Consider the following 19,189-nt stretch of genomic DNA (forward strand, 5'->3'; position numbering starts at 1 on the left):
GGCCAATGTGGCTCTTTTATCTCTTTCTTGCAAGGGGGGGGAGAGAGAAAAAACTGATTTTGCTAGTGTGTGTGTGTGTGTGTGTGATGCAAGGCACAGGCGGTGGCACAGCCTATCAGAAACGTCTTTTGGCTTCTTTCAGAGACAAGGATAAAACAATACTCGGTTGATGCGATGAGTTTGCGCGCGCATCGTATGGGCTTTGACGTCACTTCCGTTTTCCGCTCGGCCATATTCCTCGCGGCACAATATCGCACATGTCGGCACGCTTTCGTCTCTCGACAGTCTCGGCTCCTTACATTAGATTTACCCCTCAGGATCGTGTGTGCAGGAAAGAGATAAACGGATAGTGAGAGAGAGAAAGGTAATGAAAATATGAAAAGGGGCCGCAAACAAAAAATTGAAAAAATGCGCCGGACGCCGCGACGCCGGACTCATTCGACTGCTGCTGCCGTCTATTGGCCTGTCGCTCGTAACTGAGGGTAACTGGCAACTGCCACTGGCAGTTACTAACTGCTATTATACATAGGGGTAAATGACCCAATTACTGCGCACTCGACGGTAACTGAAAATAAGAAAAACAGACTGAAAAATTTAGGTGCTTGGATATTATAACACGTACGAAAATTAATAACGTTCAATCCAGAATCATACTTTACATCATGACATTTATAATTGTTTAACTGAGTGACTCTAAACGAATCTAACCTACAAAACTTTGTAGTCGTGCGTAGTGATTGGTGCGCAGCAATTGGGTCTAGGGCTTCAGCATGAAAACATTATGGGATTTATGGGAGATACCCGGAGTAATTATATAGGGGCGCAGCGACTGGTGCTAATTTTATAACCGTGCGCAGTAATACCAGCAAGTGATATCAGCACTAAAACGATTATTTAAAAAAAAAAAAGTTACTTAACAGAAAAATGTTTGTCGTTTTAATCGCACAAGATGCTGCGGATAAAGATTAAGTAAAACTGGTTCAATTTACATCGAAAAACATTGAGAAATGAGAAATTTAGTACAATCAAAAATTTCAGTGTTTGGTAAGTAATTGGGTCATTTACCCCTACTACGTGTAATGTACCTAAATCTATAAATGCGCGAAACTCAACCGAACCGAACGCCGAACGATCGGTTATAGTTACCGACGATCGAATTCTCTCGAGTTATACTTTAATAATTGTACTGTTATGTAACCTCAACGAAATTCGAAATCTACGTATAAATACGTATAAGTTACATACATTTTATCGTCAGACAGAATCTTATAGTCAGCCCTATAAAGAAAACCTTTTTTTTTTTACCCTGATAATCACTTCGTTGCACATAACATGTAATTCTTTTTATTTACTTGCAAATGCTTACTTGATGATGAACATCAGATTTCGTCACTGGTGCGCATTTCTCATAAAGGCCGATCGCTGCGCTTTTGTGATTGATAGCCCTGGAAGAGATGCGCACCAGTTATCTTTTTTGTGCAATGCCTATCAAACACCCAAAAAAAAAAAAAAAAAAAAAAACTCCCGAGGTAGGAAATAGTAGTTTTCGTACGTAGCGGCACATGCCACTATAGAAGAAGCATCAGGCTGCGATATACATGGAATCTTGAACTTCCAGGACCAGCCATAACCATAGTGAGTGCGCGTGAGAAGCAATGACACATTACTTACACTCTTTCTCGCACTTACACGGGCATATATATTTAGGCTGGTCCTGGAAGAGCAAGATTCCATGTATATCGCAGCCTAAGGTACGAGGGGCTCGTTAATTGTGCTTCCATCCTATGGTCGGATGCGCACCCTATTTTTCCTACCAAGAGCTGAACGTCCGAAGGTAAAAAAAGTAGGAAAAATTTTATTATCATCGGTATGATATTATCATATGTGTGTATGTACGTCATGCAACGCAATCATCTGCAGCGATACAAAAAAGCAACAGTTTGTAAATGCTGATGGCAATGATGTATAATTTTCAAATTACAATACTTGCTCGTACTTGTTCATATAGGAATCGCAGTAATAACGATGATAGACTTGTTCGTTCGATTCAGGTGTTCCGAGCGAAACAGTGGTCACATATATATATGCCATCAAAGGCACACGTTTCGTTTTCGTATGTACGCATTATCACACATGCGATAAATATAATAATGTGACAATAACCTACAGGTATAATATTAATTGATCAATTTTAAATAAGAAAATTGTCGCCATTATTGTTCATCAGCTTCACCTTTTGTTTAAAGACTTGCATGATGAATTTTTGAAAATCGGCGCACCGCCAGTGGAGGAGGTCGAGGATAAAAAAAAAAAAAAAAAGAGTTAGTTTGCTAGAGGTAGATGATGGCGCAGAAGAAAATTAGTATATAATTAAGTAAATGACGACTAGCATCTGTGGAGTTTTTTTAAATAAAACTCGAATCCAACTCATGTATATATATATATGTATTCGCGTTCGAAACACAAATCGGTTGAGAATCGACAATTATTTTATAGATGTATAGGGGTATAAATTATATTACGTACAAAGACGTGGAAGAAACATGTAATTATTTGTTTTATTTTTATCGAACGCAACGGTTATCGGGCCTGTAGCCCATCCTTTTTTTTTTTTTTTTTTTTTTTTTTTATTCCCCTGATATACGTATGTATGTATATATGCATGGCTACTCGGTTCTTTGGGCGACGCAAAGCTGCGTTACTTTTTTCTCAAATGCCGCGTTGCTCCAAGAAAACCAAGCCGGAGTATTAAGTATATAAATAAAGCATACAGAATAAGGCACATTAATGCGAGCTCGCACACGTGCTCCGAGGCCCACAGCTGTATATATGTGAAACTACATGCTCGAGAAATAAATAGCCCCAGCAGCGAAACATCGTCCAACTGGTGGAGGAGCAGAGGATGAAGAGAAGACGCTCGACTGAGCCGCTGAACAGTTAGTTCGAATGGGCAATGGTAAGTATATTAGAGAGATTCTCTCCTTCTCTGCTGCTATACTTGCACACACCATCGCACGTACCTATATATGTATTAACGGGATTCCAGCAGCCCGAGAGCAGCCGAGAAGCAAAGTAGTGGATGTATATGTAGGTACATAAGTAATATATATATACACAGCATCAGCGGTGTAAAAGGAGGAGGAGGAGGAGCCGATGAGCTACTCCTCTCCGGAGCAACAATATAATTCCGAGCGAGCCGCGAGAAGTTGGGTCTGTTCAGTTGGAGCATGAGCGGCGGCGATGCGCTGCAAGCGACGGGGCAGCCTGAGCAGCGGCGCGCTGGGCCTCACGGTGGGCTTGCTGCTCGGGCTCGCTGGGGGCCTGCTGCTACTACCGGCTCAGCCGAACTCGAGGCCCAGTGCCAATAAACAACAGCACCCAACGTACAAGGAGCAGAAGGACGATCGCGAGGCTTCGACGCTCACCGAAGCGCGCGACCAAGAGGAGGAGGAGGAGGGGAGTAAGAGCGAGGGTCTGCTGTGCGTCGGGGTAATGACGGCTCGCCGGTACCTGGGCACGCGCGCCAAGGCCGTTTACGAGAGCTGGGGCGCCGAGGTACCCGGGCGCATTGGTTTTTATTCCTCGGAGGGCTCCGTGCCCCCCGACAATTGTCCCGGGCTGCCCCTCCTCGGGCTGCCTGGGGTCGACGATAGCTACCCGCCCCAGAAAAAATCCTTCCTCATGCTCGAGCACATGTGGACCAGGTACGGCGAGCGCTACGAGTGGTTCCTCAGGGCAGACGACGATCTCTACGTCCGGTACTTAATTCATTCTCACTGTTTCATACATCTATCGACATGTATACAACCAACCACGCGTGTTTTTATTATTATTATTATTATTGTTATTCTAATCGACTAATTGACCCAAATAGTACGTAGGTACTTGGTTGTTAGCAATTCATGATATATATATATTTTTGTACCTCTTGTAGCATGGATCGGCTCGAGAGGCTGCTCAGAAGCGTCGACTCGCGCCGGGCGCATTACATCGGACAGGTAAAAAACCTGTTATTTTATTTTATTTTTTTCTCATGAAAAACCTAGAGACAGTGATGTGATTGGAAAAAAAGGGGGGCTTTGACTATCGGTTGCCGATAAAACGTACCCATCTGTAAAAAATCGGGTGTCCCTGTTCTCGGAAGGCCGGACGGGGCAGTTCGGAGGAGCGCGGCCGGCTCGCCCTCGATTACGACGAGAACTTTTGCATGGGTGGACCTGGGGTGATCATGTCCCGCGAGACCCTGAGGCGTATCGTGCCCCACATCAAGACCTGCCTGGGGAACCTCTACACCGGCCACGAGGACGTCGAGCTTGGCCGCTGCGTCCGCAAATACGCCGGCATACCCTGCACCTGGAACTACGAGGTATCGAACCCACTATCTTTATTCATTTATTTATTCCATTAAATTCAGAGACGATGATCCATACTGCCGTTAAATAATTCACATTACATTTTATTCGTCCCTCACAAATATATATATACATACACATTAATTTGACTTTGTTACGCGCCAAACACAGAATGATCGGCTCGTATGACACACAAAGTAGTATCTACACTTGGACATACTTTGATCTTCCGTTAAATATTATTACAGTCAGACGTGCGGGCGCGTCTTTGATTGATGTACATATTTATATACCGGTCGCTCACTTTGACGTCCAATGCGTCTCTCGTACAATGTTCGTATATACTTACTTAATAAGCTCGACAACATAATGCAGATGTGCGTGTATTTTAAGTAGCACGTATATCAACACGCACGTAAATATATATATATATATACTGTTCCTCGATACGAAATATAAATATCACGTTCTGTCAAAGTGCACGAGAGAGAGAGAGAGAGAGCCCTCGCACAGCTGTTTATTTAATTAATGAAGCATTGTCAACGACTGATTTGCATCCAGTCGTGCAAATACACTCCTATATGTATATGATGCGCGTACTCGTGTATTATATGTACATTTGCCGAGGGGAAACGCGCGCGGCGCTCGAGTAAAGCATATCGGTATAAGGTACATCGGTGTGCGTATAATGTAACAAAACCGAGAATAATTTTCATGAAAATTGAGATGAAAAAAAAAAAAAATTCATACGTGTAACATAATGTACGCACGTGCACGGTGACATCGAGCTGTATGGTGGAGTGGTGGGTGCGGACGCGATGCAGTTTCGATATGTACTTATCCTTGTGCAGCACATGCGTGTATAATAAATATACACTTGTCGGCTCCGCTGTTCAGGAAACGGATAGTTTAGACCAATTGACGTTGATGCGCGTTTCTCGACAAAGCGAACAAGTAACGCATAGCTAAACCCAACTCTCTCTCTGCGATCTGCGCGTACTTACTTATAATAGCGGAAGAACAACCGCCTGATGTATGTATGTACCTACCGTGCCGCCCGCCTCAAAACGGATGTAACGAACGAACAGACAGACGAACAGGCAATAAACTCCGCGATCGCGTAGTTATAGACATACATGTGTACTTTTTGCGACGGCTGCACGTACAGTTAATATGGTACATTGCATAATGCCCGTTGCATTGTAGATGCAAACGATTTTTTACCACAACAGCAGCGGCGAGCTGGCCTTCACCGGCAAACTCAAGAGCAAAGAGGTCCACCAGGCCATCACCATGCACCCGGTCAAGAAGCCACCCCACATGTATCGCCTGCACAACTATATGAGGGTCGGTACATTATTTTGCATACCGATTTTACGTTTGCATACCGATTTTCACGCCCCATCTTTTTCGATTTGTCCCCTAGACTCTTAAAATCCAGGAACTACAGCACAAGAGGCTAGAGCTACAACGAGACATCGAAAGGATGGACCGGTTTCTGCAATCGGAGTCCGGATCGGCAAGTACGTGTATACGACAATTTCGTCTTTCAAGGCACACGCGATAAACGAGAGCTTCCTCGACTTGTCGCTCTCATTTCTTACAGAGGGAGTCAGTGACGAGAAAAAGGAGAGCGATCGACAGAGTTACGGCTCGTCGCACTGGGACTTTATTTCGCGTTCCGAGTTCCGAGTGTCGGACGCTAATCCACGCCGGCGGATCCACGGGGATGTGCGCGAGGGCTTGGACGACATAATACGCGAGGTGATGACGCAAATAAACTCGTGCTCGCGCCAGCGTGGCCGTTACGTCGAGGAGCGGCAAGCCCTGTACGCCTATCGGAGCCGCAACAGCCGCGGTATCAACACCGTGCTCGACCTGTTGCTCGTTTACAAAAAGTACAGGGGCAGGAAGGTCACACTCCCGGTCAGGCGACACTTGCACCTTCACCAACCTTTCACCGGCAAGTACACTACACGATATCCTCATACGTGTACAAAGTTTCATTCAATTTGTTAACCCATCATGTTGTTCTCTCGTGTACGTATATATAGGTATCGAGAGCCGAGTGCTCCCCACGGAGGACGCGGACGAGCAAGTCATACACTTTTTGGTGCCGGTCTCGGGCCGTCGGCGAGCTCTCGAGAGGTTCCTCGGCAATTACGGTAATTATCGACCCTCCGAATGAGAGGATGTAGAAAAAAAACAAATGAGACGTACGGAAATAAATAGACACGTGATTCCTATAGAGCGGGTCTGTCTGCGGTCGTCCGAACAATCGGCCCAATTGCACATCGTTCTGTACGATGGTCAGAAAGAAGAGCAGGATAATGAGGTCGACGGGGTGAGCTCGCGAGAGCTGATCGAACGGCTCAGGTCCAAGTACGCAGACGCTAGGATACACGTGATCGAGGCCAGCGGTAGGTTCTCGCGAGCCAGAGCTCTCGATCGGGCGGCAACTGAACTTCAGGCCGACGACCTCATGTTCTTCGTCGACGTATGTATCATCATCGCTATTATTGTTTTATTCCTTCAATTCTCAGTATCCACGAAAACGCGAGTTGAGCTAAAAGCTTCGGGTATGAATTGCTGCACGAGTCGAAACTTACATACACGAAGCGAGTGTCGCGTGATTGGAAAAAACGTATAATAAATCGATTGCGCGCAGGTGGACATCAGCTTCACGGACGCGAGCCTCAAGCGCATTCGGCGCAACGCTCGGCCGGGCACGTTGTACTTCCCCGTGGTCTTCAGCCAGTACGATCCCAAGATGGTGATGCGCTCGTCCCAGCACTCCGGGGACATGGAGCAAATCAACGAGATAACCGGCTTTTGGCGGCAATTCGGCTTTGGCATTGCTGCCCTCTACAAGGCCGATTACGAGGCCATCGGCAAATTCGACCTGACGATCGAGGGCTGGGGAAAGGAGGATGTCGACCTGTATCAAAAGGTGGCCAATCAAAAAATATTTTAATTTTTCATGATTAAACGGAGTGCTTGCATTAAAAAAAAAAAAAAAAAAAAATTCCCATTTCGATTGCAAAGCGCTTTGTTTTTGCGTAAGCGTGATTTTTCTTTACATTTAAAAATTTGGTTGCATTTTCTTGTATCGAGTACACACGGGGCAAAGTGTTATTTTCGTGGGCACAGCGTGGGATTGAAACAATTAAGAGAAAATCGATCGAGCTCTGAAATAAAATGTATACACTACTCATAGCGATTGAAATGCAAAAATTGGTAATACGGTGAACATGTTTTTATTTGTGGGTACGAGAAGGCTGTGCGCTCGGACCTGGAGATATTCCGGGCCCCGGATGTGGGTCTCGTGCACGTCCACCACGAAATCAAGTGCGACTCTTCGCTCAGCCAGCATCAGCACGCCATGTGCCTGGGTACGAGGGCCGACACGTACGCGAGCACTCAACAGCTGGCCAGCTTGATCTACGAGAATCCCCAGATTCTGAACTTTGCCAAAGCGAAGGTGGCCGCAACGTACAATACGTCTAGCTTACCTGCACCACCGGCAGCTTGAATTTCTGTTACTGCTGGTAATTGATCACCTGATGGCATCAACGGAAGACAAACTGTACATGTCTCGTACATTGCGTCAGTGTGCCCGTCAGTATGAAAATTGTTTATACGTGCGAGCTCGAAGTGAATCAACAAAATGTAAGTATATACATATTAATGTAGATAAGTAAAAATGTATGAATTTTAGATTCGTTTGTGTTTAAAGTGGATGCATTTATTTTTTTAGTTTGTATCGTCTGACTCGAATTGATGTGCTAGAGAGTTTGCTTGTAGGATTATAATGATGATCGTCATCAAGTATTACAATTTTAGTTTTAAGTTAATGTGGAAACTATGACTGGTAAAAAAAATTAATTAACGCTCGTATTTTTTAACTAGAAAATAAGCTATACTTAGTTTGGGAGTGAACATCTCAATTGCTGTACTTGTGATCGCTAATTTCACGGAACGTCACTATGATAGTTTTATACAATGTAAATCAACGACGCGTATTTATTGATATTGCATAATGTGATATTACCAGTGCCTTTATGTGTAGTTAAAAAATAAAAGACTCGAGGAAAAAAAAAAAAAAAAAACTGTATAGGTTGTTGTACAATCTAATTAAGGTATTTTTTATACACACGTAATCTAATAAAATTCCAGATGTATAGATTTTACTTGATTAAAAAGCTTTAGCCGTCAAAATAATTTATTTTTCCATTGATACAATTAGATTCGACATTTACATTATTTTAATCATACAGTAATTAAGAAAAATAGTGAATTCTCAGGATATGTTTACCCATCCATTTAAACGGACAGCAAAAATCGGATAAGCCAATCTTCGTCAAAGGTTGCATTGAAATTATTACTGCGGTTCTCGTAATGCTCCGATTCATCCAACACATTATCGTTTCCGTTTCCATCTGCGATGTCGTTCTGAAAGAAATACATTGATTGCAGTTCAAGTCAAAAGATTCATTTGTATATACTTTATTGTATTTAAGGCCAATACTCACTAATTTAGCGACTTCCTCGAATGAACCGTCGTCATACTTGATTACTTTGTCCAGATAGTCGGGCCGGTCTTTAGTACCGTGTAAAATCAAATTTAAAGTACCGATACTGCCGCTATTGTTTTCCGGACCGACCTGTTGGAGCAGTGCATTTTACTGTCTGTTAAAACTTTTGCTTACGATTAAACGCAAAGTTGATAACGAGTGTTAATTGTTAGGTGATTTCTTTTTCAATAACCTCATCGATGATATCGAGAACCCAAGTCCCCCGAGGATTTTCTCCCCAAGTGGCTACCGACATGAATTTCCAGTTGGCAAAACCTTCGCTCGAATTGTCGAACTTTCTTTTTCCGAGGATCTGAACTTTCGTGCCTGCAAATTTGCACACACAGAGAGCCAGATGAAAATCGGCCAACAAAATTAAGTGTACACATGTGCAGCGGTAAAAAAAAGCACTTGAATACCAGAAGGCGCTGTCAGATGTATTTGCAGTGCTCCGCGCAACGAGTACTCGATGTTCGTCTCGACCTGTACGTGCTCCAGGTACTGGATTTCGTTGGGCCCTCCGACACAGGCATCCGTTTCGAATTTCAAACTTTGGGGCACGCCATAGCTCACGTTGCACGCGACCCTGTTGATAAAAAAAACCTCGTACATTCGGTGTACGTGTGATCCCACGTTTGTTAAACTCACGTTGACGAAGACGGGGTCTCGCAAATGAATTTTTCAGGAGCCCCGGTCCAGTTCGAGCTAGCTGCCACCAGGGCATAAGCGTCCATCAGACCGAAGCCGAAGCGCGGGTTGAACCACAGCCCAACGGCGTTTGTGAACCAACCTGGATTGGCTCTTGAGGAAAACAAAAAAAAAAAAAAACCATTTGTCGTTGAATTTTTAAACGCTACATTTCATGCCCATGAATCAGGTAGGTAAGTACCTCAGCGGCCTGTGCTTCGACGTGTACACCACGAGATGCTGAAGGTCCCTCCACGTCAAGTTGTTGCTAAAAAAAAAAAAACACGTGGATGTTTAATGACGCGCAACACTAGTCACGTACTTTATTGTGACGTAACATGTATGTACTAGGGTTTTTACTTGACTTGCAGAGCTAGCGCCAAAATTCCGGCGGCCAGCGGTGCCGAGGCCGATGTCCCCGTGTGGCTGGTTGTGCAAGTATTTTTCAAATCAGTCGTCACCTGAGGGAACACGAACAACTATTTTCATTGTTTATTTGTTGAGCGTCTACTATGACGATGGTGGCAGGGTACAAAAAAAAAAAAAAAAAAAAAAAAAAAAAACAACGAAAGAATCACATAATAATAATAATAATAATATAATAGCGTGTGATAAACAAGACGGGTGCAGGTGTGGATTAATACGGATGCGTGCGTCACTGACAATCATCTGGTCCTGGTTGGCGCCACTGCTGTAGGTCGTCGCCAGGGTGGCCGGGCAAATCTCGCCGTACCAGGGAAAGCTGCCCGCCTGGCTGGCAGACCCGATAGCTATGGTGTACACGCTACCGACGTACCCGTCGCAGCCGCAGTCGTCGTCCTTGGAGCCCCCGTTCCCCGAAGCCCACACGTAAACGCTACCTCGGCCGGCTCGTCCCTATTTCATGGATCGGTATGTTATATACTTGTGTGATTCTTATGACATTGTGGATGCGTGTGCACACCTCGGTGACGCCGCGCTCCAGAGCCTCGGAGGCTAGCCTGCCGGGCTCCTCGAGGCTGCTTCCGTCGTCCGGTGGGCCCCACGAGGCCGTGTATATGTCGACGAGGTCCGAGCGGTAGCCGAGAGCCTCTGCCTCCACCCGATCGTTAACTGCCGGAAAATGTAAAATGTGTAGCTGTCCTCGTAAAAAGAGCACCTGCACCCGCACGACGGAGCTCGTGTTGATTATCGATCGGCGAATTTCATTAAAGCGTGTCGATGCACGTGTAAGCACTGAGAATACATTAACAGGAGTTATACCCATACTCGCGAGCGGTACAATGCAAACAGAGAGCATCGAGCTTAATGAAATAATAACTCAAGCATTGATTTTGCCCGAGCAAAATTGGGTGTTTTTCTTTTTTTTTTTTTTTTTTTTCCATCCGATGCTTCGTTCAATGCGCAATTAAAACCATCGCTGCTTCTTCGTTGAGATAATAAAGATAATATAATAGTATATCCATGAAAATTGTGAGCATCGAGGGGGGCCTTTAGACGTAGCTGCACAGCACCAACAACTGTAAACTTACTCAAGCCGTCCAGCATCTTAATACCGCCGATCTTTGCCTCAAAGGCCACGCCGACGCCGCACTTGCCGTTGTCCGCCTCCATGGCTATCTCCCCGGCGCACCGGGTGCCGTGCCCGTTGCCGTCCTCCTCCAGGTAGCGCGGAATCGGATCGACGTCCCGATCGGTTATGTCGTAGCTTATTTCCGGATCCTGTGCCAACATGAAACACACATGTCATGTTTACAAGAAACAACTATATATCTCAATATGCTGTTGCTCACGTAATTGGCGCGTAGATCCTCGTGGGTGTGCTCGAGCCCGTCGTCCAGTACGGCGATCCTAACTCCCCGCCCGGTGATCCCGAGCCCGTACACCGGCAGCACGTTCAGGTCCAGCCTCTCCAAGGACTGCCCCTTCCTCCCGGCCGTCATATCCCGCTCGGGGCTTCTCTCGCGATCGACCTGCAACCCGCACGATCGCCCCTTACAATATAACATACGTTATCGGCTCCGCGTGACGGTTACACATCGATCGCCGTCGCTCACCAAGTACCACTCCTGCTCCCAGAGCTCGTCGTTGAACGCCAGTTTGTTCCTCGGGGAAAGCTCGAGCTTTCGTGGGGCTTCCCCCGACGCTCGTCCCCTGGCGCTGTTCCTGTAATTGCTGTAATGGTCTCGCTTCTCGCGGCGCACGGCTTTCTGGTGATCCGCCCACACGATCTGCGGTTTACGGTCAAGGGGGTCATACTGTTGAACCTATGCTTATTTTTTTTTTTTTTTCTTTTCTTTTCATACCTTGGCCCGATTTCTCAGGGCGCTCATGGCGTAGGGCATGCCCCGCTTCCGGTACCGGGCGCCATCGATTGGCCGCCACAAATACGTGTCCTTGAAGCCCAGCACCTGCAACAGCCGATACACCCCCCTCCCCTCGTTCGCTCGATTTTTTTTTTTTTTCATTCTCATATTAGATCTGTTACAATTTGCTACTCTCTCTGTGTGTGTGTGAAAAAACGAGGCCACTCGCGAGCCATTGTGGGTGTGTTTGGCTTCGTTCCTTTCTTCCTTTCTTTATTGTATCTTGGCGGGTTTTTTTTTTTTTTTTTTTGCTTTCTTTGTATCGATCGTTAAAAAAACAACAAAAAAAAGTCGTGTTTTACAGTCTCCCGGATAATTTAAGAAGAAAAAAAAAAAAAAAAACAAGAGCAAGCGAGTTGAAAAAGTATATTAATTGGCCACGATTTGTTTTTTTTTGCAATTGAACATCGGGTGAGCGGGCGAGAGGTGGATGCAGATGAGCCAATATCGAGAGAGAAGTTACGCCGAGTTTACCGAATGAGGGATGGCCCTCATAGCCGGGCCATTTGTTTCAATCTGACTTTCAACTGTCCGACACCCGATTTGGCCGCTTAATCCCCGAGAGTTAACTTGTCGAAGCGCCTCCCCGACTCGGTAACTTTAATCAAACTACCACCCCCCCCCGTATACCGTACAGCCCTTTATCCACCCCCTTACATATACCTACCCACGTACGTGGAAGGATTGCCTGCTTCTGATTCCATCGCCCCCCCCCCACCACCTCGTCTACGGATGAATTATACAGCCGGGCGTTTTCATTGATTATATTATACCCGCGCCAAGTGTGAGGGCTACTTTTTTCTTTCCTCTTTTTTGGTGTTTTGTTAATCGAGAAAATTATAAATTTATGCGATGGATATGCTGATGCAAATTTATCGATGCCGTGTGATGTTTGGAACAAAAATCAACGAAGCTTTTCACATTGAAGCATATGCTGCCGCCGCGGTGGATCTATATATCTACTTAGCTGGAGTTGTGTACATCAAGGGATTTGGTGCGATCGTTATCTGCGATAATCGGTGTGTAACAACGCGAGTTCAGGGAGTAAGTAAAAGATTTTAGTATTTTTTTTATCGGTGATAGAAAAAAAAAAAAAAGGTCAATCAATTTCAAAAAAATGCAGTCGATCGACAAATGGAGTGGGAATTTTTCAATATTTAAGAAACAACAGCTTAAAATGGTTGAAAAAAAAAAAAAAAAAAAAAAAAGAAGAAATGCTTTGACGTGTTTGCATGCCTGTTAAGAGGAAAATAAACAAGGAAAGAAAATCGGTAACAGACTTACCGGTCCGAGGTGCGAGTAGCCGGAGCGAAGCGCGAGAAGCGAGGCTACCTCCGGGCCACCCTCCAGTCGCACGACCCACTCCTCGGGAGTGTTTTCTCGATCATGCCGATGATTGTCCCGGTACCGCTGTTGGCCCTCCTCCTGTCTCGAGGTGTTGCAATCTTTCGCGTTGAGCATAAAAATGTAGCAATAGCAGAGGGCTAAGCGCCGATGTGATTGCGACCACCTGGAAAACCATCACGAAAAAAAAAAGGCAAAATTATATTTTTCTTTACTTTATACTTATCCGTTGGCATACGCACGTATAGTCACACGAACCTGTTCATGGATGCTGGATCTGGAGTGGGCGCAGGGGGGGGTGGGAGAAAAAGGTGCGCGGCAAAAGTTTTCCCCGAACCGTAACAGCCACACGGAATCCAAAGGCAACCGCGTACACTCGACACAAGTGCTTACGGTCGTAGCTGGTACACACACACACGTGGAGGGTTGAAGGAAAAAAGCGCGCGCCAAACACTTTTTCCGCTTCCTTGGCTTTCCAGGCTCCACTTTCGTTCCCAGCGGCAGCGCGTCCTTTCGCCAACTTGGTCCCCTGCGAGCTCGAGCGTAACTCGCGCGCGCCATCCCACCACCCACGGCCCGGCTCCCTACTCCCTTTTTTTTTTCTCTCTCTCTCGTTTGTGTCGGCTAACCCCCCCCCACCCTCGCCACTCTTTTTCTCTCTTCGACTCCGAACTGTTTGCCTATTTTCTTTGGATATTTCTTCCCTCCTCCCGATACCCCCGTCCTGAGCTTGTTTCGTACTTTAACACCCCCTCGACACTTGTTCCTCGTAACAACTTTCTTATTCTCCGGTTTGATTGACTCTTCCAAAAGTCGTACGAGTACAATGTCGTATACAGTGTCACTTTGCGACACGATACGTCGCGATCGCAGTGGCGGTGATGATGCAAAAAAAAAAAAAAAAAAAAAAAAAACCGGTGGCGGTGGGAGATTTTCGAGCGGGACGAAAGATAATGGGGAAAGAGATCGATCGATGTTGTACGTGCACGACCAAGTACACTAAGTAGGGAGATGGGCCGATATGGATAATAGCCACCGTCTGCAGCCGTAAATGACCTGTAGCGCGGAAAAAGAGCAGATGGGAAAAATCGATAAGGGAGAAAAGGAAAAAGTGTAAGAGGTGGGTGGGGGTGCGGGCGAAAGAGCGAAAGTGTGTCGAAAGGAGTAGGCCAGTAATTATACGGATGGATGTGTATATGGATAAAAGGTGCGCAAATAATAGCGTAACGCGGGAGAGTGTGGGTTGGGGATATAGAATACATATAGGGGACGCGGAGTGCATTATACAAGCACGCACGTACGTATTTAAATGGTACATCACGTGTGACAATATACATATATACGTGTGTAGCTTGTACGTACTACAAATGTAAGATTATCCTACCCCCTCGTTCCCAGGCCTTATTCTTGTTGTGTACACGGGTACATATGGAGTAAAGAGAAAAGCGTTTTTTTTTTTTTTTTTTTTTTTCTACCTCGTCATGATACACCATCACCAGCCAATGCGTACAGGGATTTGTTTAAAAATTTTCAAACAAACCGACCCGCATGAGTTCAAGAAAAAATCCAAAGAAAGTAAGTAACTCGTCTCGAAGTGACCTGGTACTTACATTTTTTTACGTACATATAGGCACTTGCAGGTAATCGATCGATGCACATACCCAGGGGCAAATAAAAAATTTGTAATTGGTAATAACACACACACACACATATTCATCATCACAAAATTCAATAAGCATAAAGACGCATTTTTTATTCCACACAATGAAATCAGCCTTGTTGTACCATTGTCTGACCAAACACTTACTCGTACTACTGTGGGCACATACTTTCGTGATCGAGCGTCGATGTTTTTTTTTTTTTTTTTTTTTGCTCTGGGAAAATAAGTAAACGCGTAGCTGATGTAGTGAAATCTGAAATTACGCAACAAAAGAGCATATGGATAAAAAAAAAACACGTGTGTATATTACATATGCATGCGATAATAATCGATGAAGGCCACAGTATATTATACTTGAAAGCTATATTAGACAGAGTCGAAACCGAGTTGCAGTAGTATTTATCCTTTCTAAGCTTCAAAAATTATACCCATTAAACGCATTTATCCGCACCAGGTATACCGTTGTATTTTTTTTTCTACACCTCCCCTCCCCCGGACTCTGGATCTGCAGCGTCAGAGCTCGTGAAACTGAAATAATTCATAGGCGAAGGCGCGCGCGGCAAAAGGTCAGCATTTAGCGATGAGAGCCTGATCAAATATTTACTCGAATCGTAATAAGAACAAGCTCGCCTGCTCAAACGGTATCTACACCCGTACACACACACACACACCCCCGGTGAAGCACTGCAGTAAGCGAGCGTATTATATATATATAGGGTGGCAGTTATACAAACGCACTCTCTGTTAAGGTGCAAACAAACTCTGCGTGTGTCTAAGGTACGTGTACATAGGGCTCTAGAGACCTAATGTTGCTTCGACGCTGTTGACGATCATCATTAGGGAGTTTGCTTTCTCTCTCTACACTTTTTTTTGATTTCTCAACTGATTATTTCTTTCCTTCTTTTATTCCCATAAAAGAGTTATCGAGTTAGTTTTGCATCCAGCCCCGAGGGAGGGAGCAAAATACTTGACTTGATTTTATGCCTACGTTATTTACATACACATAAATGGTGTATAGGTACCACTTCAATCTGTGAGGAGTCGCCTCGATTACATGTATATATACAACATCGCGTGATATTAAACGCTCGAGGTAACCCGATGGGAGTACAAGGAACCTATACCAGTGTGTTTATTTATGTACATTATATCACGTGTGTACCTATACGTATACGGGTTGCAGTGGGGAGGGATGGGACTACTCGCTAGACTAAACGTTATATTGTACACGCTCGTTGGCTGATGTATGTCATATATGTATATATATACGATATAGAATCAACAGTTGCCCGACACGCGTTGCGTATATCGTGCCGTGTATAATATACACGTGTTTACAGTAGATATACATATATTATATGCCGTTGGGGGGGTGTTATGGGTATTTATGAGCTTGCACGGCTTACAATATATTATAATTATATTTTGAAACAGTATGTGATTTCGTGATAATGAGCCGCGCGTGGGTGTGCCGATGGAAAAGTTAATTGTTGGAAAAGTGAATAATCTCTGATGGCGATTTCGATGAATAACATTTTCGAATGAATATACTTGTGAGGATAAATATGATACGTCGACAAATCCGAACGAATAAATAAAGGAAAAAAAAACAACTAAAAATAAAAAATAAAAAAAATAGAAGATGGGGTAAAAAGGACGCGTGAAAATTATAATCAATGTGCAGTAGGTAAAAACACACACGCACACACACACACGCACACATATACATATACTATACGGAGCAAAGCAAAGCCAGCGAGAAAGAATATTATGCGCTTATCGAGGGCAGGGAGCGTATTTATGCACCTATATGTGTGTAGGGTAGGTGTGACGGGGGTGGAGGGTGGCGCGCACATACACAGAGAAACATCGGGGAAGGGTTATTCGGACACGGGACGACGCATGCACGGACGAGAGGAGGGGTGTGCGACGGGGGTGGCTGCCGTATAGCTGATATGGCCCACCGCGCGTGCCACTGCTGTACGCAAGCGTAGCAGAAAGGAGCACCCCTCTCCCCCCCCCGAGAAATCCGTATACGTATAGGTGTGTGTGTGTGTGCAACGGCACAGGCGAGCAGTGGCCCAGTGTAGCAGTCAGTTGGCGCCCGGCTGCTTTGGCTGCGGTAACTACTTAAACTCCTCTCTCGCCTCGCGTTCAAGGATGCCAATATGAGCTTTTGTCCTTAACTGTGTGTATATATATATATATATATATATATACATATATATGTAACAGTGCTCTTGCTACCTCCCAGCCACTATACAACAACATATCCCATCTCTCGTTTTCAAATATATACTGCAGAGACCGTATATACGTGGCTCAGATGGTTCGGCCGCGCGACCCCGGTGAGGATGCCCTCGAGGACCACCTTCTACCCCCACGGATCTCCTTCCGCCTCGTTACCCGCGAATCGACTCGTTGTTGTTTTTGTTGTTGTTGCTGATCTTGCTGTTACCTCTACTTTGGCCGCTCGAGCGCAAAGGACCACCAGTTTAGCGCTGTGATGCCAGAACAACGGTCAGTCTTTTTAATATTACCAACCTTTTTGCATCTTTTATTGCACCCCTAATTGCAAGCTCCGCAGATATTTTACTTATAGTCTTGTATATGTACACCTTTTGTGCTGTGAGATGCTTTTTTTTTTTTTTTTTTTTTTTTCAAACAACGCATCATTGTCAAACAATCAACCTTTATTATATACCCACATAAATTTAAATTTTTGTATTAAAACATATATACATACGTATACGTGTATAACACGCATATATATATATATAGTAACTGACACGTGCACGGATCGAGGCATGCAGGTTTTCATGAATTGGCGCACCAAGTTGTATTATTATTATTATTATTATTATCATCATTAAGATTTATGAGCAATGTTTTAATCACACAATACCTGCATGACAGATACATTATCCCCCGACGGGAATTCAAATGAATGATAATAATAGTATTAATGACGACTGTGTACATTCATATAATTTAATAAATTAAGGGAAATTCTCACGACATAATGATACATAGACCGCCGGCTTGGTTTTGGCCCCTTTTAACTCTACGGTACGGTACGGTATACACGGTCTTTCTGTGCACGTCGGCACACCATACAGAGACCTCATTATAATACGCGGGTGAAACTTTACGGGCATCGCGCGGAAAAAAAAGCTCATTCGCGAATTCTCCTCGTGCATAGGCTCCTCGAGCTTGCATACGGAGGGACTTGATTAGGTGGACGCATCTGTCACCCCATTGACTTGCTAGACAAATATATACATGTACACACATATACTATTATCATTGTTGACGATATAATTACAATGATGTAGTATATATGAGAGAGGAATGGTAAAAAATTACAAAAATGAGAAAAAAAAAAAAAAAAAGGTAACACGACAAAGAGGGACTGTTTGCGCTCGGCAGCCGGACTCTGGCTGTACTCTCCTCGACTGCTGATGGGGCGGATGTGAATACACTCTCTGTGTAAGGTACACCGGGGCTCATGACGGAGACTCGACTTAATTAATGGTGACTTGTTCAGCGTACCCATACCTGCAGGTATACGTGTACAACACAACAGCCCTAGCGCGACTGTACGGTATATATATACACGTATATGCATGGAGGGAAAAGTGGGGGGGGGTGTATATAGGGAGCAGCTGTTGCTGCAACCCTTGTGGCCCCCTTTTCGCGCTCAGCGCCGGGAGCAGGCGCCAATGCAGCTTCGCCAACCCCCCCTCCCTTCCTCTAATTATGTCACGATTGTCATCTCTAGCCCTGTCTCTTCTTTTGTTCTCTTTTTTTTTTTTTTTTTTTTTTCTTCTTCTCATCCCAGTCTCCTTATCACCATGCACATACATGCGCACGTATGCATAATACGTGCAGTGTCTACTATATATGCATATATATGCACATATACCTCGTCACGGCTCGGACGTCTCATCCTTAGTTCTCCCTCTTATACGCAGTTCCTCTTCTTCTTCTTCTTCTTCTTTCGTCTCTCTCTCTCTCATCTTTTATTGCTGTAGACTTGTCTTCCTAACTCCGACAGTATACACATACTTCCAAAAGATGATTATTATACATGAATCTACGTCTGCTAAACAAATCCCCGTCATTGTTTTTTTTATGGATGGAACGACGTATTGAAATGTTTATCGCAGCACGTAAGTATAGAGACGGTATGGATGGGCATGTATGATATGATACGCGTGCGACGGC

The 19,189-nt window shown here is 44.7% G+C and overlaps 2 protein-coding genes and 1 long non-coding RNA gene across 3 annotated transcripts; 2 read left to right on the forward strand and 1 right to left on the reverse strand.

Moving 5' to 3' along the window:
• Nucleotides 1-3,240: 3,240 nt before the first annotated feature.
• On the forward strand, nucleotides 3,241-7,909 carry Chsy (Chondroitin sulfate synthase). Its single transcript, XM_089594872.1, is given in 10 exon segments — nucleotides 3,241-3,758; nucleotides 3,935-3,998; nucleotides 4,145-4,366; nucleotides 5,559-5,699; nucleotides 5,779-5,841; nucleotides 5,844-6,317; nucleotides 6,319-6,517; nucleotides 6,602-6,849; nucleotides 7,021-7,302; nucleotides 7,630-7,909. Coding segments are annotated over 10 exon segments (2,466 nt in total). The 3' UTR covers nucleotides 7,885-7,909.
• Nucleotides 7,910-7,943: 34 nt separating this feature from the next.
• LOC149374283 (uncharacterized) lies at nucleotides 7,944-8,533 on the forward strand. The gene is made up of 2 exons (XR_016293153.1): nucleotides 7,944-8,021; nucleotides 8,110-8,533. It is a non-coding gene; the product is annotated as an uncharacterized LOC149374283 (long non-coding RNA).
• A 117-nt stretch (nucleotides 8,534-8,650) lies between these two features.
• Nucleotides 8,651-13,832, reverse strand: LOC106642985 (neuroendocrine convertase 1). Its single transcript, XM_014357931.2, has 15 exons — nucleotides 13,561-13,832; nucleotides 13,243-13,468; nucleotides 11,899-12,003; nucleotides 11,650-11,823; nucleotides 11,386-11,565; nucleotides 11,125-11,314; nucleotides 10,557-10,705; nucleotides 10,277-10,489; nucleotides 9,974-10,074; nucleotides 9,816-9,881; nucleotides 9,575-9,727; nucleotides 9,346-9,512; nucleotides 9,120-9,253; nucleotides 8,885-9,016; nucleotides 8,651-8,804 (listed from the first exon to the last, which is right to left on the reverse strand). The coding sequence occupies exons 1-15, from the start codon at nucleotides 13,566-13,568 to the stop codon at nucleotides 8,676-8,678; spliced, it is 2,127 nt and encodes a 708-aa protein (XP_014213417.2). The 5' UTR covers nucleotides 13,569-13,832; the 3' UTR covers nucleotides 8,651-8,675.
• Nucleotides 13,833-19,189: the final 5,357 nt, after the last annotated feature.

Source organism: Copidosoma floridanum, unplaced genomic scaffold (genome assembly GCF_036245765.1).
Source record: "Copidosoma floridanum isolate Cflo_tuat_1 unplaced genomic scaffold, Cflo_Japanese_pri ptg000021l, whole genome shotgun sequence".
NCBI classification, from domain to species: domain Eukaryota; kingdom Metazoa; phylum Arthropoda; class Insecta; order Hymenoptera; family Encyrtidae; genus Copidosoma; species Copidosoma floridanum.

Excerpts from the sequence above, each read along its gene's own strand:
- LOC106642985 (XM_014357931.2), bottom strand. Across the intron at positions 10,706-11,124 it reads TAAGATGCTGGACGGCTTGA|TTAACGATCGGGTGGAGGCA; the intron begins GTAAGTTTACAG and ends ATTTTCCGGCAG. Across the intron at positions 9,513-9,574 it reads GAGACCCCGTCTTCGTCAAC|GGTCGCGTGCAACGTGAGCT; the intron begins GTGAGTTTAACA and ends TTTTATCAACAG.